The 27,059-nt window shown below is 37.5% G+C and overlaps 1 protein-coding gene across 2 annotated transcripts; it reads right to left on the reverse strand.

The window, feature by feature from the left end:
* Window positions 1-139: 139 nt before the first annotated feature.
* On the reverse strand, window positions 140-26,876 carry GEN1 (GEN1 Holliday junction 5' flap endonuclease). 2 transcript variants are annotated; one of them, XM_075557081.1, is made up of 14 exons: window positions 26,710-26,876; window positions 20,288-20,466; window positions 17,702-17,888; window positions 14,770-14,946; window positions 13,734-13,844; window positions 11,327-11,400; window positions 9,272-9,363; window positions 7,823-7,973; window positions 7,495-7,531; window positions 7,325-7,405; window positions 5,577-5,707; window positions 4,605-4,666; window positions 4,136-4,279; window positions 140-3,647 (listed from the first exon to the last, which is right to left on the reverse strand). In XM_075557081.1, the coding sequence occupies exons 2-14, from the start codon at window positions 20,446-20,448 to the stop codon at window positions 2,395-2,397; spliced, it is 2,661 nt and encodes an 886-aa protein (XP_075413196.1). In that variant the 5' UTR covers window positions 20,449-20,466; window positions 26,710-26,876; the 3' UTR covers window positions 140-2,394. The 2 variants fall into 2 exon arrangements, with proteins under 2 accessions (XP_075413196.1, XP_075413197.1); XM_075557082.1 differs by lacking the exon at window positions 26,710-26,876 and adding an exon at window positions 20,071-20,187 and having other exon boundaries at window positions 20,288-20,417.
* Between the last annotated feature and the right edge of the window lie 183 nt (window positions 26,877-27,059).

Genomic DNA, 27,059 nt, shown 5'->3' on the forward strand with positions numbered 1-27,059 from the left:
TGTTGCACACGGTTATGCAATCTTTTCAGAACCTCTAAATAGAAAGCTTGATGAACAGTCTGACCTGGTAGAGCAAACTCCACAAACACTCTCCCCCTCACATAAAAAAAAAGCCACAAATGAGCATCGGTTTTGGGGGGGCGGGTACTCCCTGTACATGAAATGTTGACATGTACATCTGAACTCCTAAGTGACTGGATACTATTTACACAAACATCGGGGTTGGTGATAGGGCAAAACGTTCAATAACACTCATTCACAAAGGTGTTACCATGCAGACTAGACTAAGACATGTCTAAGAAAGCAAGGAGAGCATTAAAATGGCAAATACAAGGTAGTCCCAGGCCACCATTCGTTGGGCACTCTCAATAGCAAGAGATCTGAACCAAAGTCCCCCATTCCATGAGATGGCACTCATCTGCTTCTCAGTGAGATATTTCAGCCTTATGTCTCAGGAGTATGTCAATGCTTTCAATCGGCTACAGGTAAGTTTGAGGTGAAACACAGTTCAATTACAAGGGTTTCACACCGAGTCTATCTGGGGTGGCAATGAAGGATGTTGTGCCCCAGTCTAAAAAGTCCCAGTAGTCTGTAGCACACAGTCTGAGTCCCCAAGGGCTGGACAGAAACGAGCCCAAGTGTGGAATTAGGAACATAGTACCAGGTGTATTCTCCATTGGTGCCCTATGTAATTATTAAGCATTTTTCCATGGGAGGTTGCTTGACCTGGTGTACCCAATAGAAGTGTCATTGCCTTCTCTGAGACACATGCCCTTGTCCCCCATCTTGACTTGAATTTCCACTAAGGTTAACTTATCACTCTTGGGGGAGTGTCTACTGATTTGACTGTACCATGAAGCTGTATGGCTGCAATGGAATAGTCTTCTCCCTCTCCCCACCATCTTGAAAAACTGACCCCGGCCAACGCAAGGTCTTCTCTATGTGCTTCTTAAGATGTACAGATACAGAGGGTGCTATTATGGTTCACTGGCCCTAGGCAAGCCCTCTTCCTTGCTGCTTGGGAGATTATATGACCTGAGGGGAGAACCTGCTTTTTTTTTTGGCATTTATCCTAATGGTAGTGCACAACATTTTCCTTTTGTGATTGACTACACTCAGCATACTTGTTTCCAGGTTCATCCGTATCAGGTGTTTTTGTTCCGCTCATCTTTGTCTCTCCTATGCCAGTAATATTCTCTTATAACTGTAAATTTTTGCAGTACATTTTTAAATCAGGAGGGTGAATCCTCCAATTAAAAAACAATGTTTTGACCATTCTGGGGTCTTTAAATTTCTATATTCTGCAAAGAAGACAGCTGGAAATGATGATGACTCTATTAAATCTATAGATCAAATTGGCGAGTAATGACATTTTTAACATTAACCTCAGGAGTGCTGGTGGCATAATGGTTTCACATTTAGCTGTGACCCACAAGGTCAGCAATTCGAACTACCAGTCTGCTCTTTGGAAGAAAGACGGGGCTTTCTGCACCTGAACAGAGTTGCAGTCTCAGAAAATCACAGGGGCAGTCCCACGCTGTCTGAGGGGCCCTGTGACCAGCCACGGACTTGAGGGCAGTAAGTTTTGGATTTCTTTCCCCCCAATGAACACATCTTTCCACTTATTTTTCTTCCACAATATAGTTTTAAGACTATAAGGTTTACATTTCTTAATAAAAACTTATTTCTAAGTATTATATTACTTTTGATGCTGTCACAAATGAAATTTTAATATATTTTGGTATAAATCATATGAATGTAGAAAAATATAATTGTTTTTTCTACATTGATCATTTGTCCAGTAACCTTGCTGAACTAATTTTTTAATTTAAATCCCTTCCTTAGGATTGTCTATACACAAGAGCTTGTTATCTATAAATAAAAATAGCTTTCTTCTTTCTTTCCAACTTGGATACTTCTGGCATTTCTGAGTACTAAGTAGTTAATGTACAAGTTAATACGACTCAACATTGTATATTTTACACAGATTAATTTTATTTTACAAAGTAACAGAGAACAATCAAGTAGGATATTAAAAAATGGCAAAAACAAGGGGTAAAAATACACATTTCAAATGATTAGGGCAAAGACTGTACAGATGTGCTTTATACAATTGATGTATGTATATGTATGAACTGTGATAAGAATTGTATGAGCCCCTAATAAATTGTTAAAATTAAAAAAAAATACACATTTCCTCAAGTGTTAACCATAAGACATATTTTAAAACCAATGTTCCCTAGGAGCATTTTTAAAAATTACAATTTTGCTTAAAAGGGTCTATATGTTTCATGAAACATAGATTAGTTTTTCTAGCAAAAATTGATTAGATACCATCCTTTTGCCTCTGCTAATGCGAAATACATGAATAATAAATTCTATGTCCATTTCACTTCAAGTGCTTTGGAATCTCAGTTTTAATCTTTGGCACAAAGGCAGAGGACTAGCCATACAAGCATAAGGGTCTTCTCTGTGTTTAGGACCCTGTGCAAGACTCAGTGGGCTTTGTGCTGAGCCAAGGGACTCCTTTGCCTCGTTTCCAGGTATGCTATAAGCCGGGACACACTGTTTAGCTCCATTAATATGCATTTTCTGACTGTGTGGTCTGTTAGTGTCACTTTTCTTTACTTGGAGTAGGTGGTGGTTCTGAGAACACTGCTTACTTTTTTGAGTTCTGTATTTAGCTTTCCCACAAACCGGGGCGCTTTCTTCATCGGAAGAAGGTCTGTCAAGGCAAACACTCTTCGTCATTACCGTTTTCCGAGTGCTCTGAGCATCGACTTTACTGCCATGATTTAAAGCTGTATTTACTTTATAATTTTCTTGAAGTGATTGGTCTCCTTTTAGAATAGCATTGTTTCTGTATTCATTTTGCAAATGCATTGTTGTAAAGTTCTCTGAAAGAGATGCTGGACAAACAGTAACGCTGTTAGCAATGCAAGGCTCTTTCTCCTGAAGAGAAAGAGAAGCTTTCAAGTCCGTATCTGGTTGTACCTTATCCTGGGCATATGATGATTTCATACGTATTCGTTCTTTTAAAGGCAAATCTTGAAGATGCAAAGCAGTGAGGCCAGAGATCAGATGTTCTTCAGGATGAGCTTTTCGAAGATCGCCATCTGATACTTTTTTGATGTTTGTGGGGCACCATTCTGAGTCACTTGACAATTGTTCTGAGGTATTTTCAAAGCTGGTGTGGACGGCTGGTTCCAGTTCTGATTTTAAACTGTGAGAGACAGTGCTCTTTGGAAGAGCCGGAGAATGACTGAAAGAAGTACTTTCCCAGTCGATGGTGCTCAGTTGTAGATCAGTAATCACAGATAGATTGTTGGATAAGGGAGTGGGTTGACTAGATGCTGAAGTTTGAAGCTTACTGACATTTGCAATTTCATATGTAGCCATAGGGTCTGGTGAAGACATTAGCTCATCCTGTCTATCTAAACTAGCAGCAGCTCCAGGTGAAAGCAAGCAACTCTGAGACTGAGAAGGAGATTCCTGGGATAGTTTGGAATCTGGAGGAATTTCCAAAGGGAATTTAGAATTCTGCTCAGGACAGGTTACACTAGTGTGTTCTAAATTCATGTGTGACTGTAAATTTATTACATCATCTAATTCACGCAAAACATTTTCTTTAGGCTTAATTTTCATACCTGAAAAGAATAGAAATATAATTAAATTATTTTCCTCACATTGTGTTAAAAATTAACGAAAACATTCAGATCAGAAATATTCTATAGAAGCAGTATCTTACTGGTCTCAATGTATTTTTGAAAACTGCCATAAAACCGAATATTAAGAAATATTTTCCTTTGAAACAGTGTTATAATTGAGTTGTTTTCCTCACCAAGTTCTGGGGGAAAAAACAAAACCTTATTTTTATAACCAAAAATGTTATACATTGCAGGTGCTCAAGAACTGGCTCCTAGAATAGGTGGCACCCGGGTAAGCTAGGAGACAGAGAGCAGAGGCTTTCCCTTTGTAAAGGCTTCTCAACTCTAAAGCATGTCAAGACCAGAAAGCTGAGCACACTCCTTACTCTTAATTTTATACAATTTTCAACAAAAGTCAGACAAGGTAGATTCACATCTAGAGGCTCTTTCACAATATTTGTATATGTCCTATCAAATCTGATACTTACTTTTTGGTTTCTTTCCTTTAACTTCTAACTTTTGCTTTTGGTAAACAGCAACAATATCAGGGTAGGCGGCTTCAAACAATGATTCCTCTTCTATTGTCTGGAGACTCGATTCTCCGTGCTCTCTCTCTTCCATGGTATAATGTTCTAAAAGATCGGTGATCCAGTTAAACCTTCATTACAGAGTTCAGAAATTCTCCCCGACCCAACAAAAAAGTTTACTAACTAACCCATCCACACATAGACTACTAACTGCAAATCTTCTTTTAAGACATCTCTATTAATGTAAAATTACTTCAAATTATCATATTTATTATTAGTGAAAGTCTAAAGTAAAGCATGCAAGCAATGAAATTAGCCATGTAAAATGCTATATCTCTCCTACATTTTGATACACGCCTTTTATACATTATCTATGAAACATGCATAGTTAAGTCTTAAATAAAACACTGTGCCTAAAGTGAACACTTACCAGGTTTTTCCCATTCTATTTCAAAGCAATGAACTCCATTTCTGATTCGAGTCTTAATAATTCTGCAAAAATAAATTCATATGAAAATTCCCAATTCCAAGAATTATGAAAAACCTTTGGAACTTTCCAATTTCTACACAGATTGATTCAAAATTACTCCATCAGCCTGTGGCATCTACTACTTTGTTAAAAGACCAGCTATCAAACTGTCAGGCTTTTGAAGTTTACTTTTTGTTTTTGCTACTCCCCCCGTCAATATTTTATTTGGAAAATGTTCAGTGGCACCTAGCAACAAGAACATGGCTATTTTCATGAATTTCAATGAGCACTTTGGCTACCATTCTGAGACGCAGATGGCGAGGGAGATCAGATTGTTTATTATAATTACTTTAATCTGGTGAATTTCTTTAAGTACTGTATGTCTTTAGACATTGTGCTTTTCCCTTCCACCCTCTTTTCTTTACTCGGCTTTTTCATGTATCTTTCTGGTACTTCAAAGATAATTTTCAGCAGACTTCCAAGGCCTCAAGAAGCATTTGGCTTGAGCTTTTTCTCTGTACACCCAAGCCTTTTATAGCTTGCCTCCATCGAAATCTTGTACTTCCGACCTGCTTCCCTTTTCCTGCAGGAATGACGTACCTCCTGGAGTATATAGATACCCCACATCTCTGACTCTGCCGGGCCTGTTTCAGTCTCTCTATTCACTTGACATTTTTGTGTGCTTTTTCTTAGGTAGTGGAAATGTTATCTTAATAAGTCTGGTTTTATCTCTTATATTTCTTTCTAAGGTTTCTCATTACTGTATGTATATGTCATCCTGTAAACGCTGAAGAGTCTTTTATTATTTTAGTACACTTTTTATTTTTATACAACTTTGTGTATCATACTATTAAGATACTAAGAATAATATTTTTGATAACAAGGTATTCAAATGGAAGCCATAGACATCGTTCTATAACTCTGTTGAATTACCGAATTGGCTGTAGTTGATCAGTGTTCCTTCTACCAAGTTTTCTTTCTACCATGTCATAGTGAGTCAGAAGCATCAACAATTTCTCACATGCATAATGATTAGGCCAATCCATTTTTTCAAGGGTAAATCTCTGTTAAGGATAATAAAAACAAAATTAGGATCTTATTACCCTTAAAGACAAACGGTACTCTTAGATATTTTTTCCCTTCGCAATTAGTACTATAACTTTTTCCCATGCACAACTAGTAATATAAATGAGGATATTACCAGAAAAAAACACCAAGTCTCCTAAAGGAGGAATGTCATATGATTAATGGAGAGTCATGATATTGCAGGTAATGTGCTCAATAGCAAATTTTAAGTGTCTCATACATATTGACTATATTGGTATTATTGTTAGCAAAAAACAACAAGGAGTTAAATTTTATTATGCTATTTTGTATCCCAAGTTACTCCAGTAAAAGTTTATACACATAGTCTCATTTAACTTGCACGGTGACCTCTACCTTGAGGATAATACATATCCAGCTAGTAAGGGTAAAAGATGTGGCAGTCTGCTCCCATAAAGATTTACAGCTTTGCAAATTCTCTCAGGCTGTTCTATTCTGTCCTCTATGGTCACTATGAATTGGAATTGACCTGATTGGCATGGTTTTTAGTTTTTGGAAGTAAAGACTGTCCAAGTTTAAATTTAGACCGCTGATAACAAATTCTAATATCCTTGTTAGCTACATCATCTTCCACATTCTCTTATTAAAGCCTCCCTTCACTCGTGGTGAAGTGAAATCGCCTAACATGGCTCATCTATCTATTAGTCTGTAACTCCCGGTGCATGATTGGGTGAAATCATGCAAATAAGGTGTACAGGACTCGAATTCAAAGATTGGTCAGTTTCACCATTTGTGTATAACAGATGTATCTTAGAAGCAGTAGCAGAGGGAGTCAGGGGACCATAAAAAAAATAACAGCCACCAGTAGAACATGTGCAAGATCCCTGTCTGAAGTGGTGGAGGCATCAGAGGCTGCAGTGCAGAGACCAGAGACCATGCGACTGTGAGGCATAGTACCAGGAGGGCTTCCTGGCCCACAGAACAAGACCGAGGCTAAGAAACCACACAGTGGAGAGGTGAGAGAGGTGAGAAGCACAAAGTCATGTGGCTGGTAGCTAAGGAGTGCTACTGTGGAGCAAAGACTGTATCCTTACTGTTTTCTGATCCTAGCTTGTGGTAGGTAACTTGTTAACCTTCCTAATAAACCCCCATCATCTCAAGCATTGTCTTGAGTTCTGTGTGCCCACTGCAATGGGTGATCAAACCCAGCAGGGAAGCAGAGTGCTGGGAGAGGAACAGCTGGTGTCAGAATTGAGCAAAGAAAAAAACAATCTGACCTTAGCCTTGGTTGGACTCGTATGGAGATGGATTCTCCTCCCTTGTGATGCCAGAGGTGGGCAGATGTGGCCCCCATGTCATCCTCACTACTTCTCATGCCCACACCCCCTTGGTTACAATCTAACAATATATGATAGATAAGGTGGCGTCTAAAGAACAATGTACTTGTGGCTTGTCTTATCTGTAAAGTATGGTCACTGTGTTGCAAAGGACGGGAGATTAGAAATAAATGCTGAAAAATTTAGGCAGTACATAGCTTCATGCTGCAAACTTCCTCGTAGATTAATGAAAATGCTATCTCGCCCAATCTTTCCAATATCTAACTTTAAACTGTAAAGTAAAAAATTATTTTCAAATACCTGAAATAATAATAAATCAGGTCTCTGGTACCTGATAACCTTCAACAATTTATCCTTATTTGAAAGGAATTCTTGGATGACCTATCAAGGAAAAAGAAAATAAGGACTGGACTATAAACTTAAAAAAAAAGTTTCTGAAATAAATGCACAATGAAATAACCGGTTATTACCTCATGGAACGGGAATCCCTCACAACTGCAAGCTTTTCTGAAAATAAATTACACATCTATCATCAACACCATCAGGCAATTTAAGACAGACTCTAAAACCACCTCGCCTCACCTCCTCCTGTTTAAGAAAGAATGTCCTGCACAGTATCTCAAATAGTCCTCAGTCTTTTCTGCTAAAATAGTCCAATTTTTGAAGAGAATTAGAGAAGAATTAGAAAATATTTTACTAAACTACAATCGGAAAATCTATGTAGAAACAATTCAAGCACAGGCGTATAAAATGGGTCACGTCAGTATATCAGTATAAAATGGGTCTTGAAGAACTTACTTCTTAATGTTGTTTTCTAATTCACTGAGTTGTCGCTCTCGCTCCCCAAGGTGCCACTCACACGGACAGCAGTAATCACGATCATGCGGCTCACAGTAGCGGTCACTCTCACACAGTGCGCACCCACTGCGTTCGTGATCCTTAGGTGAGCCTTAATGGAGACACAGAGAACTATGGTTCCTAACGCTCTGTAGAATTATCTTTTACTTCCTGACTGCCTAACATATAGAAGGCTTTAAATACGTTTTGGTTGAACAGAGAAATGAGCAACATGGTAACTCAGGGTAAAGTTGGTCTTGAGCTATTACTATTGCGTGGAGAGAATTTTTTTCTCCTGGCAAATTGCTTTTCTGTCTGAAGGTGTTCATTTGAAACTGAGACGATATATTTATAATAATCAATAATTAGGAATCTTTGATGTGGTTTACATGGAAGTTACACGCAAAATTATATGCATTAGTATGAAAGATTATTTATGTATAATAGTTCTTAAAATCATTTCTCGAGAGCCAGCAGTAATGACCTTTGCAGCGTCTAGCTTCCAGTTGCCTGTGTCGTTATTTTTAAACTACACTTGGAACATGAACAAATTATGAGCAAGCGCAGGTGAATGGCACTACTTTCCCTTTACAGGAAAGCACTAACTGATTCAACATTGTTTTGAGAATGGAAAGTGTCCATACTTGCTATAATGTGAAATTGACATTTAAGAGCTATCAAAAAAAACGATAGGATAACATGTGATAAATGTAAATGTCTTCTTCCTGATGTCACCAATCATTTAACAATGTGAATGACAACATATTCAGACAGAGATACAGTAGAATTTCTTTTCTGAGATGATCTAACATGATCTCCTAATTTCTTCTATGAGAAAAGGTTTTCCGTCCCCCAAACTAGTGAATAGAGCCCAAGCTATTTTACAATAAGGTAGAAATTAGTATAAATCCCCTATTTTCATACACAATGTAGGACAACTCTTCTTTATATGATTGAACTATTGAAATGTATGATATTTGGATTATGTCTCAAACGGTGTATAAGAGAAATCATTAATAATACAAACCCTTAATGTAAAAACAGTGTGTTTCCTTTGAATGACTGATTAGTCTCTGATATCTTTTGCTCTAAAATTTTTTTTCTGTATGAAAAACAGATGAGTTTTAAGGTCTGATTAATTCACTATCCAACTAGAAACTGTACTTATCCTGTTTCCTATCACTTACATCACAAGATTTCAGTCAATAAACATTTACTGTGTTACTACTATGATACTGTGTGAGATTTATGATTCACCCCCTAATTCCTGTAAAGAATTTTCAATTTACTGGGGAAGATGTAAAAGGCTTCCAAATTCTATTAAGAGTGACATATCACAGTATGATGAGAACAGGATAGACAATGTGGTTACCAGGAATTAATAATCTCAAAATAATATTCCCTGCTTACCTGGATGGGAACATACAGAGCAGTGAGCCAGTGTTTTAACAACTTGTGCTTGTGGATCAGAGTAGAAAGATTTTTCATTCCACTGATTAAATCTTTAGTAGAAATGGTTTTATGAAGAAACAAAAGCAAAAATTAAGGTCACGAAATGTCCAAGCCCCCCAGTGTCAGGCTGTTCTCTTCCTTTGGTGGTAGATAAAGTTGCTGGCCCCAATTCCCCTGGGAGCACCCTTGGCCTATGGACCACAGTTTTTAATTCCAAAAGCTACATATAGTCTTTCAACATAAAAAAAAATCTTAACGTTGTTGCCAATATTCGAGAAGACTAATTTGAATTTGTATATACTTCTTACCTCTTCTGATTTACTTAACAGCCCTTATTTAAGGAAACATTTTAAGGAAAATTTGCATGAGGGGGGCGTGTCTCAAGAAGTCGGTGGAACATGGAATTTTTCACAAATGTTTTAAAGTCCCTAGCGCGAGCTGTCATTTAGGACTCACGGTGTTTTTGTCAGAGTAGAGCTACATAGAATATAGCGTTTTTCATGGCTGAGTTCTTAGAAGTAGATTGTCATGCCTTTTTATGGAGGTGCTTCTGGGCAGAAATTGAACTTACAAACTGAAGGCTAGTAGCCAGGTGAGGTAACTGTTTGCATCAACCAGACACTCCCACCACTGGGGTAGTCAGGTATTAAAAATAAAACATAAGCGTTATGAATCATGTTCCTCTACTTGTAGAAGTTAAAACTTTAATAAAAGCTAACTTATGTCTTTTGTTCACTGCATAGCATCTACACTTAAAAACATTTATTAAAACATTTGGAATTCTAACTCATTTGTTACCAAGACCAATTACAAGCTTGTCAAAATTAGCCTCATTTCTGGATAAACAGGCTTCAAAATTACAAATAACTAGGAAAAAATTAGTCTGAATTAGTGAAAATTAGAATTGTAGATCATTTTAGTAAAACGTGTAATTTCTTTATTTTCAGTGTTAAGACAAACATTTAATAAAATGTTGGCCCAAAGTACATATTTATAGGCTCATTTTCAACAAGGATCCTATCTGTTTGCTGTTCTCTTTTACCTCATTCTCAACAATCCCCAAAGGGGCTAACTCTAGCCAAATGCCAAAGTAGACCTTTGCTTTCCTGCATTGACGTCAATAATGGATTTAACTGGTCTTAAATCTATTCACAATCAAAAAGTGGCAAGACAACATTGTAAATCAGATTACAGTGATCTGAAATGTTTTTTAGGCCATTCCGTCTTCATTTCTACCACTTATCTTTGCTTTTCTGGCATTCATTATCTCAAACATATGCGAGGCCAAGAGGGCTTTCTGTCCCTTAGCATCCCATTTTATGTATTCTACATCTCAACATCATCACTAGTAATTTTATAAAACACTGCTATCACCAAGTAAGCATAACGCATATGCTTTTGGACAGCAAATAGCAGTTGCTAAATTTCAATACAATATACAGAAGGCTCAAAAAAGTTTGTGGAAAATTTCATATTTTTAATATCATTTTCCACAAACTTTTTGAAACCTCATATTGACTCTAAAACTATTATAGTCTAAATTATTTTATGTAATTAAATGTATAGTTACATTAAAAAGGTCAGGTAAAAATTTTGATCAAGTGCTGATTAAATATATACCAAGTAACACAGATATTTCATTCACCAAAAGTACAACCACAAAGCTTTAAGTATAGAGTTATTTTAATGCCATGTTTATCTTCATGTGGTTTTATGTAGCAGGAGAGAGCCTGTAGTAAAATGCAACAGGTCATAAAATAAATGCATTTGATACCATACTAATCATGTTTGTAGGAAGCCAATGATATTTGGGAAAGAATATAGTAAGGCTTAGAGCATGTATTCTCATCCTTTCTTGTGAAGCTTCAGAGTAAATGAAAAATGATTTTAAAATATAGATTAGCTTAACATAACATCCTATTTTTAGAAAATAAATTCCTTTATGACACATTGGCTAATAAGCTCAAAAAGAATAAAAGTTCAATGTCACACAAAAAGGTAGGTTTTAGTTACCTGTGCAGTAAACTTTGTCCTCTCAAAGTCTGTATAAGTTTTAACGCTTGTTCTTTTCCAACTCCAGGAACGCCCTTTCAGAATGGGGGTGGGGGGGGAGAGAAATGCACTCATTAATCACTGGGGATTGGTGTGTTCATTAACGGAAGATCAGGCACTGAAGGAAAGAATGGGCCCCTCTCTCTGTGATGCTAGGTAAAAATGCCCAAGATGCACTACCATGTATAAAGCAACCATTCAGAGAACAGCTTATAGGATGATCTGGTTTGTTAAATCAAGGAACAATTACAATGCTCGTCTATGTAAACAAAAAGGTACACAAAATACCACTGACGATGGAGCAGAATTTTAGAAGGTTTTTATGTCAATGGCTTTGGTAATTAAAATTTTTATATAATATATTATATTTATAATCAGGAAAAAGTAAGTTTATTTAATTACATGAAAATTTATTACTTAAAGACATGGACATTCAAAGAGAATAAAGGAGAGCATTGTGTTTACTTTATCTTAAAATGAAAATATTGAGAAAATTGAAACAAGCCAATTTTCTAATGCAAAACAACAAATATATATATATATAAAATCATCCGGCAATGAATGATTTAAATGGAGTCTCCCGCTCCTGTGGTTTATGGACATTTCTTTATACGCAGAGCTGCTATTTCGCCACAGGCAATAGTATAGACACAGGAGCAATAAGTCTTTTCAAACTAGCTAGTAAACAGGCACTGTCCTGGCGGGCAGTCTGCCTGCCTGCACCGGCAGGCCTCTTTCTCCTCTAACCTGGGCTGCCATCCCACCCTGCCTCACTCAGGATCCAGCTACTAACACGGCAGCATTTAACACAGCACGGCACATGCAAAACCTTGCTCCATAGCTTCAGTTTCTACCAGTTATATGTTTTGAATAGCACCTTCTTAGTTGTATCTTAAATTCTGGGGAGGAGTCAAATTATATTAATATATACTCTTAAAAACATTTAAGTTAAAAAACATTTAACTATAACAATGTAAAAAAAAGCAGTTTTGATACATCAGTGATAGATGGTCAAAAATTGCAAGAGGATAATGTGCAATGTAAACACCATTGCAGCAAAAGTTTATTTCTAAGTTTTCAAAAATTTCTCTAATTCAAAATAAAGTTGTTTCTACATTTTAATTATCACATAATTATGTATGGAAAATGGCAGACCTCTATTTCCAAATGATAATTAACATAAAATAGTTATGTAGAGGCTATTTTTAAAAGTTCCATATATTTCCTTTTCCTATTAGTAAAAAAAATTCTATTTCCCTATTTGGCCACTGATAAAAAAATCGAGTTACTAATTGTTCACTAACCTACAATTTCTTTCTTTCTCGTAAAGTCTGGTAGGGAAAAAAGATATCCCTCTTTAGACTTCTCTTAGAGAGACAGGTATAAAGAGTGGCGCTTTGAGAAGATGAGGACATGGTCAGCCTGACGGGGCTGCATATGGAGAGCTGTAATGCCTGTCATTCAATATTTTTACACATCACTTTAGAACCGGGGTTATGCTCATAATTCTCGGTCATCACTGACCTATTATGCCTATTGGTTAGAGTACTAATTTTTGTATCGTAAGATAAATAAAATGTTTTTATTAGTATAGCTCAGTGCAGGGTTAAGAGGCAGAGAAGGATCAATGGCTTACTCTGATAATCATGTTATCCAGCAACAGTAATATATTGATTATATGTGTACAATTGGAAAGCTACAGGGAGACTAAAAACTGTTTAAATGCAGACAGCATGTTTCTTTAAAAACAAAAAATTACTTCTAGCTTCCTTATCTCTCAAACCTAAAAATAGTAGTCTGAGTGGCTGAAAAAAAAGAGGAAATGGAAAAGTGAAATGGGCTTGGAGTCTTTAGTGACAAACAAGGCCATCTCAAACAAAATAAATAAAAACCAAAAAAAGATAAAACAGTGGAAAAAACTAGCATTGGTATCTGTAAAAAAAGATTCTTATATTTCTTTCAAAGCGTAGGCACACTTGAATGTGAATTTTTTAAAATTAAATACTTTTATTGGGGGCTCTTACATCTCTTATCACAATCCATAATTCATCCATTGTATCAAGCACATTTGCACATATTTTGCCATCCATCATTTTCAAAGCATTTCTTTCCACTTGAGCCCTGATATCAGCTCATGAGTGTGCATCTTACAGGAGAGTGCAGATGCAATCTGTGTAACTATTTGTTACTCGGTTCCCGCTTACACCAGTACGCCGGCATGTTAATGCCTTCGGTAATATTGATTTAAAATGATATTCTCAATTACAGGCTTCTTTAATCATATCACCATAACATGTTCTTACTTAGATAGTATGTCAGATTCTAAAAGGCAAACAGAGTAGAAACAAGACCGACGATTTCAGTGTACCTTGGGAAGATAATCACAGCCAAGTAGTACTGCGAGGCCAACCAGAGCCTCTCTGTCCAAACCTAGGTTACTCTTGATAGATGACATTGTGTAACAGTCAACGTGCGGGTCCTAAAGGAAAGTACTGATTTAGTTTAATCTTTAAATAGTGCACACTCATACATATATTAAACAGGCAGCTGGCTGTCAGAGTTATCTTTATTTTTCCTTGAGAAATGCATGTCTTCTTTCTGAACGATTTGTGACATCTTCAACAAAATGGACTTGGCCTCTTCCCCAGGGGATCTAGACCAAGACTAACGCAGAGGTGGGAGATCTGCATTACCCATTCTTGCCCCGGCTGGTGGTGCTGTGAACTCCACAAATGACTGTTTCCCAGTTTGCTATACTGACCATGGCAGTGGGACAAGTACATTCACCAAGTTCTCTCACATCATGGCTGTAGTTCTTTCTGACTTGGCGTCATCTTCTTGCCTGAGTGCCAAGTGCACCTTAATCTTACAACATAAAAATTGTAGAAATGAAATATCCCTGTCAGGATATCACCTAAAGTTAAAGAACAGTGCTTCAAAATCACAGAAATCTACACTCCACAAAAGTATCAACACGTGGAGCTATTAAGTGTCAACATGTCCTCTGTGTAGGTTTACACACATCTGAAGGCAGTGCTTCCAGGTCTAAGCCTCCTCCTCTAGAGAAGTCTTCCAAGGAGCAAGCACTATGTGGCGATTGCCACGGGACAGGCATTGCACTAAGCACCTGGCATGTACTATTTGGTTTATTCACTAAGAGCCTCTTCAGGACAAGGTAATCTGAGGAGGGAGCACTAGGACTGATTGTGAATACCCAATTCATTTTAAAGGCTATTTAACCATGGCCGGGCATGTTCTAAAATTGATTGTGGTAATGCTGGTACATTTCTTCTTGATACCATCGAATGACTGAACTATTGAATTATTTGATATGTGGATTAGGTGCCAATGAAACTGTTGAAGAAAACAAACAGAAAACCAGTGCTGACAAAGAAAGACGGAACCTTTGTATTCATAGTGAAATTCCTGTAAACAGTCTGTGCCCCATAAAGGAAAGCATCCCCGTCATTGGTGAGGCAGCCGTCCACATAGCCATTAGCATTGAGGTAGGCACACATGGCTTCTGCTTCTCCTGCAGCTTGAACCCAGGGGATGCCTAAGCACTGTAGCATATCAAGGCACTGAAAAGAAAAAGGACAGGAGAGAAACCGAACAATAGTTTTACTGCTATTTTCTTGCAAGTTTAAGTTACTTCAAGGTAAAAATCATTAATAGCTATTTGGTTACATTAAAAATTGTATTTAATGCATAATTGGAAATTTGAACACTGAATTTGATGGCGTTAAGGAAACTTTGGATGTAATAATACTTTTAAAATTTTTGTTGTGTAATGGATGAAGGTTTACAGAGCTGATTAGTTTTCCATTACATAATCAATCACATTTTGTTCTAAGACACTGACTATAATCGCCACAATGTAACATCAACTATCCCACTTTCTTCCTGTGCTTCCAACTTCCATTCCTCCTCCTAAACGTTTTTGTCCTTGGGTAAACACTGCCCCTTTGTTATCAAATGGTTGATGATCCCACGGAGTTTGCATGTCCCTAGTGTTACTGTTCACCTTGTAGAATTTGCTACTGTTGGGCTGAGAACTGAGCCACTGGATGACTTCAGTGCCAGACCTGAAGGGTCATTAAGGCCCGCGGTGGCGGGTATTCTGTGAGTGGTCAGCTGCCCAGTAAGCCTCACCTTTTTTTTGAGTTTGATTCCACATTTTTCTCCCACTCTCTCTCTTTCTATTTCTCTCTGACTTTCAAGACCCTTGGTAGGGGTTCCACTTAGGCAATTCTGGTCTCAAAGTGATAATAGGCTAATGTTTGCAAATTTATTTTTACAGAGTATGAGAGTCTTCATTGTAGGACACTTATTATCTATCATTCTCTTTGTAATGAAGAGCACTGGATATGGTGAGAAAAAGAGGCTATTGTAGTTTCTAGAGACAGTAAATCTCTCTTTTTTCAACTACTTGTACACTAATGTTATAAATAAAAATTCCTACCAGATATTGCCCACAGTTGGGCAAAACACTATGCTTTATTGTTTTTTTTAAAATTACTTTTCAGGACTCTGCCTGGATGATTCTGGGGAGGCACTTTGCTGTAGGTGAACTATCTGGCTTTATTGTAACATCACAGTTGCTTCTACTTTATTCTAGATGGGAGATCTCTCTCCACAATAAGGGTCTCAAAGTTAGTTCAGTTGCTAGCTTCATTTGTCATTCCAGATCTTTTCAGAGAACCAGTATAAAATTTGTGATGAGGTTGGCAACAATTCTCCCTTCTCTAAGTTTTTATGACATTGGATAGAGGTGATCCTGGAGAACTAACTGCTGCTTTTGATGCTTACACTTCAACGAGGGCAGCAGATTAGTGAAATTAGGGCTTAGCCAACTGAGAGGAATATGAAAATGATCATGGCTGGGTAGGACTGAAGTGATACCAAATGACAAAGAACACCACAATCCATGCAATAAAGGGGCAAAAATGAATCAATTCTCTCAAGAAATGACGGACATCATTTTGCTTTAGATAAGATCTTTAGTGTCCTAAGTATTGGGGACTAGGGCTATTTCAATGAGCTGATTGGTCAACATATATAGAATACTAATTATTATACAATAATAAAATAATAAAAACATTAAAAAATAATAGTAAAAAGATACTTTCTGACATTAAAAAATACATTCTAGAGAGAAAAATGCAATGTCTTCATATTATATATAATTTTTAGCCAAAATTGATATAAATGAAAGACATGTGATAAAAGGTTTGTTTTTAATAATATGGAAATTGACAAAACAAAAAATCCCCAAACTTCAAGAGCTGTGAGAAAAGACCATGATGAGTTCTTCCTAACGAGAAACTAAAATTAAGTTACAACTTGAACCCTACCAATAAAAGGAAACATATTAAACTAGACGTCTTCAGATTTGCATATTAAATGTGCAAAAGTAAACTTAACATCCATCATTCTTTTGGTACACTGAAATTTATTATATCTTTTCTCATAGAAAGTAATCGAGCAAAATCACTCCTAAACTTTGCTCTCTCAATCCCACTTTAGGTAACTTAATCTTAAAATCACAAAACAATAAAAATGCGTATCATTATTTCATGTATAATAGTGAAAAAGGCAAGAAATATAATCAATCACTGAGTTGACTCATCTTCAAATACATGGTATAATCATTGTAAATGATTTTTAATACATTGTTTTAAATATAGATTTATGTCAACTGAAACACCTAAGATAAAACTTTTTGTACACTATTATGTCAACTTTAAAATATATAAATTTCCAGACAAACAAAATACTAATGGCTTCCTTTTGCTATCATTATATATTTTATATTGGTGATGGCTCAACTTTTATTACAATATATAATTTTACAAGTAATATATGGGATATAATATTCATTATATACAACAATAATTAGGTTTTTTAATTACAAAGCAAAGTCGCAGGGGAAATCAAATATGTATTCTACCTATGAACCATTATGAATCAGTGAGATCTCGGGACACACATCCTGGGAATGCTTTAAAGTATTAACACTACTAAAACTGGTCACATGTATCAAGTCCCTATTATGTACTAGTTGCTCCAGATATATATTTGCTAATTTTTATTGCATCACTCAAAGTATTACTAACCAAATTTCAGCGAGTAAGAGAGTGAAAATTTTCTTTGTTCCAGAATTTCTAAATGTCTCTGAGAACTTGAATTTAGGTGAGTTTCACTCCAAAAAATATAAACTTTTCTTTCTATTCACAGTAAGGTTATTGAGTATTAAAGATGGCTAGACAACCGACCTATCAGAGTAAAATGTACTTCTTTTTTCAAATCAGAACTGCAGCAGGCCCGACATCTTACCTCTCTTAAGACTGATTTGAAATGAGATCTCCCTGTTCTCTGAGACGATACTTTTCCAGAAGGCCCGTACCGAACCTGATTCCTCTTGCTGATGACATCAGCTTTCAGCTTTGGGGGTTCCCCTTCCATAACAAATATCAGTTTTACATCCATTAGCGTTAAAAATGAGATTCGAAAAAACAGGTTCCTGAAATACATTATTGGTAATAAGTCAATCATCATGTATGAACACCAAAAGTCAAAATGATAGCATGACGCGACGCTAAGACCATTAGATTACCAGTGTCAAATGTTATGGATTTCACTTATGAGTCTAGTGTGATCACAGGGAAATTAAGCCTCAGTTGTCTCATCGGTAAGATGAGAATCAAAATAACCTTGCCAGCTTCACTTCCCCCTAGGTGAGGGACAATGGATGTGAAAACATTTCATAATACTTGCCTTAAGATATTTTCAAAGAGAGCACTATAACAATGTTATAAAAAATAACCCCCCCCCCGCCCCCCAAAACCCAAACCCAGAACCACTGAGTCGATTAGCTACCCTACGCAGGGTTTCTGAGACTAAATCTTTATGGGACCAGCAGCCACAGCTGGGGCACTTTAGCTGCCATCCCTGTGATTAACACTTAACTCACAGTGTGACCAGGGCCCTATGGCACTAGGATAATGAATGTCCACTCCCTGCCATGGATTATTTCTGACTCAGGATAGAGTAGAAATATCCCTATGGGTTTCCAAGATGATAAGTCTTTAGTGAAGCAGAATGCCTCATCTTCCTCCCATGGAACAGCTAGTAGTTCTGCACTGCAGACCTTGTTGTTGGCAGCCCCACACATAACTCACTATGTGACCAGGGTTCCCTCTAATGCACATTAAACGTTATCTTTAGCTTTTGTGGAAATGACGACTATTGACTTTAACAAATTACCACTCATTTAAAGTAACTATGATATCAGAGATAAGTGATTCATATATAAATAAAAAAGCATTTCTAAAAAATTACAGAAATCTTTATTAAACAAAAATATCAAAATGTGAAGCTATTATTTTTCAACATATTCTTCATCCAGGTCTAGACATATATATACTTCACTAACATTTCCCCGAAGAATTCTGGACTCTGCTTTACATCACGTCAAAATGGCAGTTTTGGCATCATCAAGTGACTCAAGTTTTTGGAACAAAAAGACATTTGAAGAAGCAAGATCAGGGTTGTAGGGTTGATATGGTCATGTTTCCCTGGAAAATTCTTGGAAGACAGACCATGCCACCCTCAAAGAATGTGCAGGCGCACTGCGGTGCTAGAAGAAATAAGTTCCTCTCAACCTTCCTGACTGTGCTCACTAAAGTGGCTTTCAATTTTCTTACAACTTCTTCATGATAAGACCCGTGATCATCTGTGTCCTTTGAGAAAAAGCTATCAACATTCCTACTTTGGAATCCCCAAACCAGTCTACATAGCCTTCAGAGCTGACCTCTCTGGCCCACCATGTCCCTGTGAGCCACAATGTAGACTGGACCTTTATGTTAAGGCATCCTGATGAGACGAAGACTGAACTTGTCTGCAGCCATCCAACGAGCAGAGATTTTGTTGGGAATAAACCTGTATAACCATGAACTGAAACTAACAGCAATACTTTTTGACTTACCCTCTTTCCAGCAGGAACTACTTAGTAAGCACCTACTTTGTGCAAACATTGCATCAGACGCTGGGGATACAATTATGAACAAGGCAGAAAAACACGGTTCCTGCTCTCTGGGACTTTAGGATTTCAATGAGGAAAAAAGCAAAAAAATATTTATAAAATAGACCAGGATAGGCTTTGTAAGGAGGCTGCATTTAAGAAAAATAAAGTAGTCATTTGGAGCAGGTAGAAAAAAAAAATATATGTATATACATATATATGAATGTTATAGACAATAGCCAAGAACGAAGTGGGGCACCACGGAATGTTTTTAAGTATGAGAGATTTATGCTTACACTAATTGCTATTAGAGGATCAGAACAGTGATGCTATTTTAGCAGTATACATGGTAACTAACATTAGAATGGACTGGGTGGTTTTTTACAGCATTGAGAAGAGTTTATAAAAAATATATTTTGGAAGTAGATGTGGATTAAATATGGGAGAGTTTTTTTGTTTTACAGTTTTTTTCTTTGGCATATATGTCACATATCATATGATTTAATTATTCGGTCATATTAAGAAGATTTCAACAATCAACACCACAGTGAAGTTCAGAACATTTTCTTTCCTTATAGTTGTTAGTTCATTCCCCCCATCCCTCCCCTGCCATGTGCCTAGGAAATTATCTCTATAGCTCTACTAATGAAGAGATATTGTAAATCTAAAATATCTGGCTTACGGTGATGAGAGCATTCTGCTGGGTATTCTAAGTAGCCTGAGTGTAGAGCTGGAAGGGTACGAGGGGTAGAATTGTGATTCATCAACATAAAGATGACAAGTTTGTATAATTTAAAATCTGAAAATATAAAAGAACAGAATAAAAGAAAGTGGAAACAAAACTGAGATGCCCGCTGTTCATGCCCTCATGCACTATATTCCACGAGCGTTCACTGTACCTCAGGTGGGGCTTCATGACGGTTCCCATCATTTTTCTGACAGTCTGTGCCTCACATACCCAGAGACTCAGGTCAACTGCGATGGTTTTCCCACCAAGACTATGCAGGTGGGTGTGTTGCTTCACAGGCTCCAAAATTGGCCACAGATGATGCACTCCCATTCTGCCGATTATCTGTTACTGAAACACATGTACAAAGACAGAGTTAAAAGAAACAAAGGCTCAGAATAAGAATCGAAGCTAGTTCAGAACGATTCATAAATAGGGTGTTTCCCTTATTTCTTCTATTAGTTTGTTGAATCAAGGATACCTGAAACATTATAGACGGCATCAACTTGGGTAAATGCATCAATGCGTTGAGAACATACTGATGCTATAAATCACTCATATTTCACTACTTGAAGAATTATGCCTTGATTTACAGGCTTGAAGAGAGAAGGGGATTATGCTTATCAGGAACAAAACCCACAAAAAATTCAGAAAGCATGCAAAACAAACAAGTAACTAAAGGAAAAACTACAGGGTTAAGGAAAGAAAATTGGGGGGGGGGGAGTGAAACTCAGAATTAGGGAATACAGAATTAAGCTTTAAAAAAGGATATTGTTTTTTGAAAATTACAACATTCCAAGTGTCCACTGGGGAAAATTCAATGAAAAAAATTACTTGTAGTTTCACTACTTAAAAAAGTTATTTTTTTTCTATGCACATTTACATTTTAAAAACAAAATTCTCTGAAACCCTGTTATTGCAACCTGCTGTATTTTCTAAAGACGAGTTTTTTTTCTTATTAAACACTGGATTAATGTCCCCTAATGATGACCTTTATTCAAAAAACACAAAGTAGGAATTGCTGTTGGTTCCAATTTACAGTTCAACAGAAGGAAACACTGCCTGGTCCAGAGCCATCCTCGCAATTGTTCCCATGCTTCAGGATGTTGTTGCAGCCGCTGAGGCAATCCATCTTGCCGAGGGTCTTCCACTTTTCCACGCCTGATATCCTTTTCCAGAGACTGGTCACTTCTGACAACATGTCCAAAGCACATAGGACCAAGTCTTGTCATTTTTACCTCTAAGGAGTACCCTGGCTCTACATCTTCCAAGACAGACCGGTCTGTCCATTTGGCACTCCATGGTCCTTTCAATATTCTTCTGCAGCACCAGAAGACATAGATTCTTCTTCAGTCTTCCTAATTCAAAGTCCAACTTCCACATGCATATGAGGCACTGGAAACTACCATGACTTGGGTCACACACCTTAGTCCTCAAAGTAAAATCCTTGGTTTTCAATACTCTAAAGACATATTATACAGCAGATATACCTAACATAACACATCTTTTGATCTCTTTTTGACGGCTGCTTCCAGGAGCATTGATTGTGAATCCAAGCAAGACAAAATCCTTGACAACTTCAACCTTTTCTCCATTTATCATGATTGATAAATTGGTCCAGTTTGAGGATTTTGGTCTTCTTTACATTGAGTGATAATCCATACTGATGGCTGCAACCCTTGGTTTCTATTGGTAGTGTCAGTAATTTAGCCAATGGTATAGAATTTAAAAGTGTTAAGGAAAAGAAATTATCCAAGTATAGGCCAGCTTCAGACTGCAATATAAGAATGGTTGACTTGTACAGAGTATACTCTTAAGTGACTGGATACTATTTTGAAAAATAATGGGGGTTGATGACATGGCACAACTTTCATTAACATTCATTCACAAAGGCAGAACCATGCTGACCAGATGAAACATTTCTCCTTTGCTTGTTAAAACTATAAACTTTTTAACCACTTCAGTACCTTAATCTGTAGACCCCATTTACTGAGATGAATTTGAAATGGTTTTTAGAGTTTCTCTTCTGCTTTTAAGCACACCCGTACACAGTAACACTTTTTCATTTCTCTCATAAGTTCAAAGTAATTGTGATTACTATGGAATATGCTTATCTTTCAGGTTTTTGTCTAAACGAATCAGGGAATTTTAGAAAATGGCTTATTCAATGACATGTCACATTTACTCATAATTCTTTTCTTCATTCCCCAATAGCAAATTGATCAAGCCTGCTATGTCCAAAATAGATGATAAATTTACATTTCTTGTGATACTTTCCTAGTTTGGGCCACATACAACTATAATATTTTCCTATCAGGCTTTCCTATTTTCACTTTTTGCTACATCTCTACTCTCACAATTTTCCCAACTAAATTTATATAAAAAACTTAAAGTATATTAACACAATGGTCTTATGGTAATGCATAATGAGATTCTTAATGAACTTTTAGCTGTAACAAGTTAATTTACTTCTTCATTTATAGTGGCTATCTTATAGACAGTTATAAACTGCAAAAAATGCTAACATAATTATGCCATTGTGTGATATGTTCTTAAGGCTGTCTTCAGTACACTTAAAATCTAGTGTTAGAGATTCACTACACTTAAATATACAAATTCCTTTGAAAAACACCTCATAGAAGCAGATATTTTAAAATATCTTCATAATTTCAAAAAGGAAAAGAGAGTACCATGTTAGAAGTGCACCATCTCCATCATTCATTGCCTGCCATCACTTGTTACACTTTCTACAGCATGCCTTCTTCTGAAGTGACATTTAATGGCAATGGTAAACCTGTAAAAGCCTATAAAGTTCTGAGCAGGGCAGAATGCAACAGCTTTTAAGATACTCGAGTAGAGCTAAGTGCTTAAGGATAAGAACAGATGGCGCTTGCATGAGGTTATAATCAGACTGAGGAGATTACTTGCAAATAGCCTCGCATGAAATAAAAATGTTGTACACTACCCATATGATAACTTTTTTACGTCTTGTAAAAAACCCATTTATTTATTTGCTTAATTTGGGTAAAAACATGTACCCGTCCAACAATTCCTACACACACAAAGATCAGTGACCTAAGACTTAAGTCTTCACTTTGTTTCAAACCTCTCACTAAAGTGTAGCCTCATTGTGCCTTGCCATTCCCTGATCTATGATTTAGAGTTACTGGCATCAATTGGACCACATATATATATACTCTTTGAAAAGAGGGCATTACTAAATGCATTTGCTCTTTAGTAGTTGAGCTAGACTGTGGCTGAGAGGTGACTTCAGGGAAACGTTTTGCTTAAAGATCTAGAGTGTTCCAGGTCACTAGACATGTGGGTGCTCCCACTCTCAAAATGTCAAGTCTGCAAATTGTAAGAATTAGAACTCAGTTCTATGCATATATTTTAACCTTGATTTTTATTTCTAATAAGGTAAGCTTGTTTTTTGTGGTGCAAAATTTGATAAATTCCTATTCCTATCTTTTATAATGTAATATGATAATAATTGTATTGACTACAACAACCTGATCTTACAATCAATACATCACTTGGGAGAAGTCTCACAACACACTGTTTGCAGCTAATTTTAAAGAATTAATTGTGACACAATGAAAACTATGTGAATCAACAAAAACAGAAAAATGCACAGCAAACAATTATGTCCCATCAGTGACTTACATTTTAATTTAGTGAAAGGAGTCCTGGATTAGGGATAAGTAGCCTGAGATTTAGTCTTGTTTTAGCGATTTTCACTAATTAATTGGTTCCCCTTAAACCAGAATGCCTAAAGAGGTGAATGATAAGATCCTTTGAATCACATGACAAATATTGATAGTTTGCTATTTAAAAAAAATCATTTCAGATATTATTGCTTAGTAGAAAAACTTGAATTTATAGTTTAAAGAAAGGACTTGGCATTTATTTCAGGTTAAAAAAAATCCTTTGATGTAACCATATGGTGCCCATAAATCAATTTATGCTCCTAAAACTTCCTTAAAAGCTAGTAAGCTTTTACTGGTTAATTATAAAGCTGAATGAGGTGAGAAAAACACATGGCCTTGCTAACTCCACTAATGAATCAAATTAAAGAGCATGAAAAGGTCAGTGGTCTGATTTACGCAAAACTGACATCAAATCAAATCAACAGTTTTCCTGTTTTACATCAGGTTTAAGCAAAAATATTAGGAAGAAAATTATTTTAGCAATAAAGGAGCAGAAAACTTTGTTTCCCAATTCTCATTTAGATGACTATATTTTCATAAAAATTTGGTAATGATGTAAGCTTTACTTCAAAATAGGATTATTTTGTATGACATTTATCACATTTCACTAATTAATGCTACCTATTAATATTTCTTTCTAGTCTTCTTTTCATATGAACTTAGCCTAAGTTAAAAAAAATAAATCATTTTATTGAGGGCTCTTACATATATTATAACAATCCACACATCACCCATTATAGCCTACACCTTAAAGCATAGCTCAGGGAAGTTCCATACTTGCTATCCCAAAAGCAAATTTTCTGCCTTTAAGTTGATTCCAACTCATAGTGACCCCATAGGGCAGGGTAGAACTGCCCCTGTGAGATTCTGTGACTGAAACTGTCTATAGGAGTAAAAATGCTATTCTTCCTCCCGAGGTGTAGCTGGTGGTTTCGAGCTGCTGGCCTTTTGGTTAACAGCCCAATGTGTAACCACTTGTTATCAGTAAGCATTTACTGAGTGCCTATTACTTTACCAGGACCTTTCCTAGGTGCTGGGGAGAAAGACAGGGGTGTCTATTGCCATAAAGAGTTACAGTTTCAGAAACTATGGGGGGCAGTTCTACTCTGTCCTATAGGGTCAATGAGTCGCCATCGAGTTGATGACAGTGAGTTTTAGGTGTTGGAGACACAATCAGGCACCCTGGTGATGTAGTGGCTACGAGTTGGGCTATGGTCTATGGTTCAAAACCACCAGCAGCTCCAGGAGAAAGTCTGGGCGTTTGATTCCCACAAGCAGTTAGTTTTGGAAACGTAAAGGGGGTTGCTATACATCAGCATTGACTTGATGGCAGTAAGTTTGGTTCTCGTTGGATATATAATTATCAAGACCTCCATTTAAGGACACTAGCAGCACAAATAAGACATATAATGTGGGACTTAAGCCAGTGTGGAAAGTACAGGCATGGCAATAAAGAGTATATAGATATGCTCTACCCAGTCTTGGTCACGAAGGAAGTGTATATGTGTAATTATGTATGTATGCATGTATGTATATATGTTACCAGTTGGGCTACTAACTGCAAGGTCAACAATCCAAAACCATTAGCTGCTTCTCAGAAAAAAGAAGATGCTTTCTAATCCTGTAAAGAATTAGTTTCAGAAACCCACAGGGGCAGTTCTACCCTATTCTAAAGGGTCGATATGAGTCTATGGCAATGAATTTGTGTTTTGGTTTAGGGTCTTAACCAACTCCATTGCTGAGGCATGGTAAGGAGCCCTGTCGGTGCTGTGGCCTAGGCAACGGGGCTCTTAACCACAGAGTTGGAAATGATTACATGGCAGGGGGTTTGGGTTCACCTATCACTTTATTTAGCACTTAGTGTATCTTTAATTTTCATGCCTCATGTCTAATTTTCACTGTCATACTTTTCATTTTCCTATGGTAAGAGCCACAATAGTAACACTGTACATACATTTGACTCCATTTTCAGAAGCCTAGGGTGACTTTGGTGGAAGGAAGTCCATGAGTGGAGAGCAGATGTTTAATTCATGTGGGGCTGGGGGTGCCGGGTTCAAGTCATTCTCTCATTCAGAAGAGATGATTCTGAAGTATGTGTAAAGTGTTTTACCTTGCGGCATATTCATTTGTGAGAACTCTGTAAAGTCTATATGAAGAGGGAGGTTTTTGTTGAGAAAAAACAAAACCGACCTCACTGCCATCAAGTTGATTCCAATTCATAACGACCCTCTCCAGCAGAATAGTACTGCCCCTGCTGATTTCAGACTCTTTCAGAGACTCTTTCCGGGAACAGGCTCATCTTCGTCCACTGATCAGGTTAAGGAGAGCGCTGAACATTAAGCCAAGGAATTTCAACTTCTCTCCTTTAGACATTTACTGAGAGGTTTACAATAGAGGGGACCGATAAAGATTAAATAAATCACCACAATGCTAAAGGTAAGTGCTAAAATGGAAGTATTTGCACAATGCAAGGCTTACGTGGACGCATGTGTGTCCACGGGCATCGGGGAAGGCTCTCCACGTCTGAGCCCTGGGCAGCGGGGTGGGGTGGGGGCTGGGCCAACTTTGGGAGGGCATCGCAGGTCGTGGGTGGGCACCCCGTTCCCGACGCCCCAGCGCAAGCTGCAGGGACCTGGGTGGGAGACCCGGTGTAGGAAGACGAGGCCAGAGTCACCGGCCGGCGACGACGTTCAGATTTTCCACATGACTCAGTGGGAGTCGGAGGAGGTGGTTTTTGGAAGGAGGGAGAATTTCACCCCAGCCGCTTTCCGAAATGACCCCGGTAGGAGCCTACGCTGCTCGGGCGGAACTAGCTCACCCCTAAGTCAAATTTCCAAAAGCAGAGGAAGCGGCGGACCAGTGTCTCCACCGTTCAGCGACTTACCCGGGCCAGCTTTGCTCCTTGGTTTTGGAAGAAGTCCCTTCGTTACATTATTCCTTTGGTTTCCGAATTTTTATTCTAAAAAAAAAAACAACGTAGCACCCAGAGCCCAGAAGCTTCCTGGAAAGTTTTTGAATTAGGCGCCGCCTCCACCCGTAGCCCTGCCCCTTCCGGGAAAGCGCCTGTCACTCCGCCGGTCGCTTTCCGGGCTCAGGCCCAGCCCCTCTACGCATGCGTGGACCTGTTGCCGGGGGCGCCAAGTTATCTTCCCTCCGACTAGGGCAAATCACCGCCGACGCGCTGCCCTCCCGCCGCTACATTCGCAATTGCTTCCCAGCTTCCCCCACCCACCT

This window comes from Tenrec ecaudatus, chromosome 8, assembly GCF_050624435.1.
Source record: "Tenrec ecaudatus isolate mTenEca1 chromosome 8, mTenEca1.hap1, whole genome shotgun sequence".
Taxonomy (NCBI): domain Eukaryota; kingdom Metazoa; phylum Chordata; class Mammalia; order Afrosoricida; family Tenrecidae; genus Tenrec; species Tenrec ecaudatus.

What these genes read in the sequence shown, in the direction of transcription:
- GEN1 (XM_075557081.1), bottom strand. Translation starts at nt 20,448, where the DNA reads ATGGGAGTGCATCATCTGTGGCCAATTTTGGAGCCTGTGAAGCAACAC. An exon ending in TCAAATCAGTCTTAAGAGAG is followed by an intron (nt 14,947 to 17,701) that starts GTAAGATGTCGG and finishes TTTTCTTTTCAG; the next exon opens with TGCCTTGATATGCTACAGTG. An exon ending in AGGGATTCCCGTTCCATGAG is followed by an intron (nt 7,406 to 7,494) that starts GTAATAACCGGT and finishes TTTCCTTGATAG; the next exon opens with GTCATCCAAGAATTCCTTTC.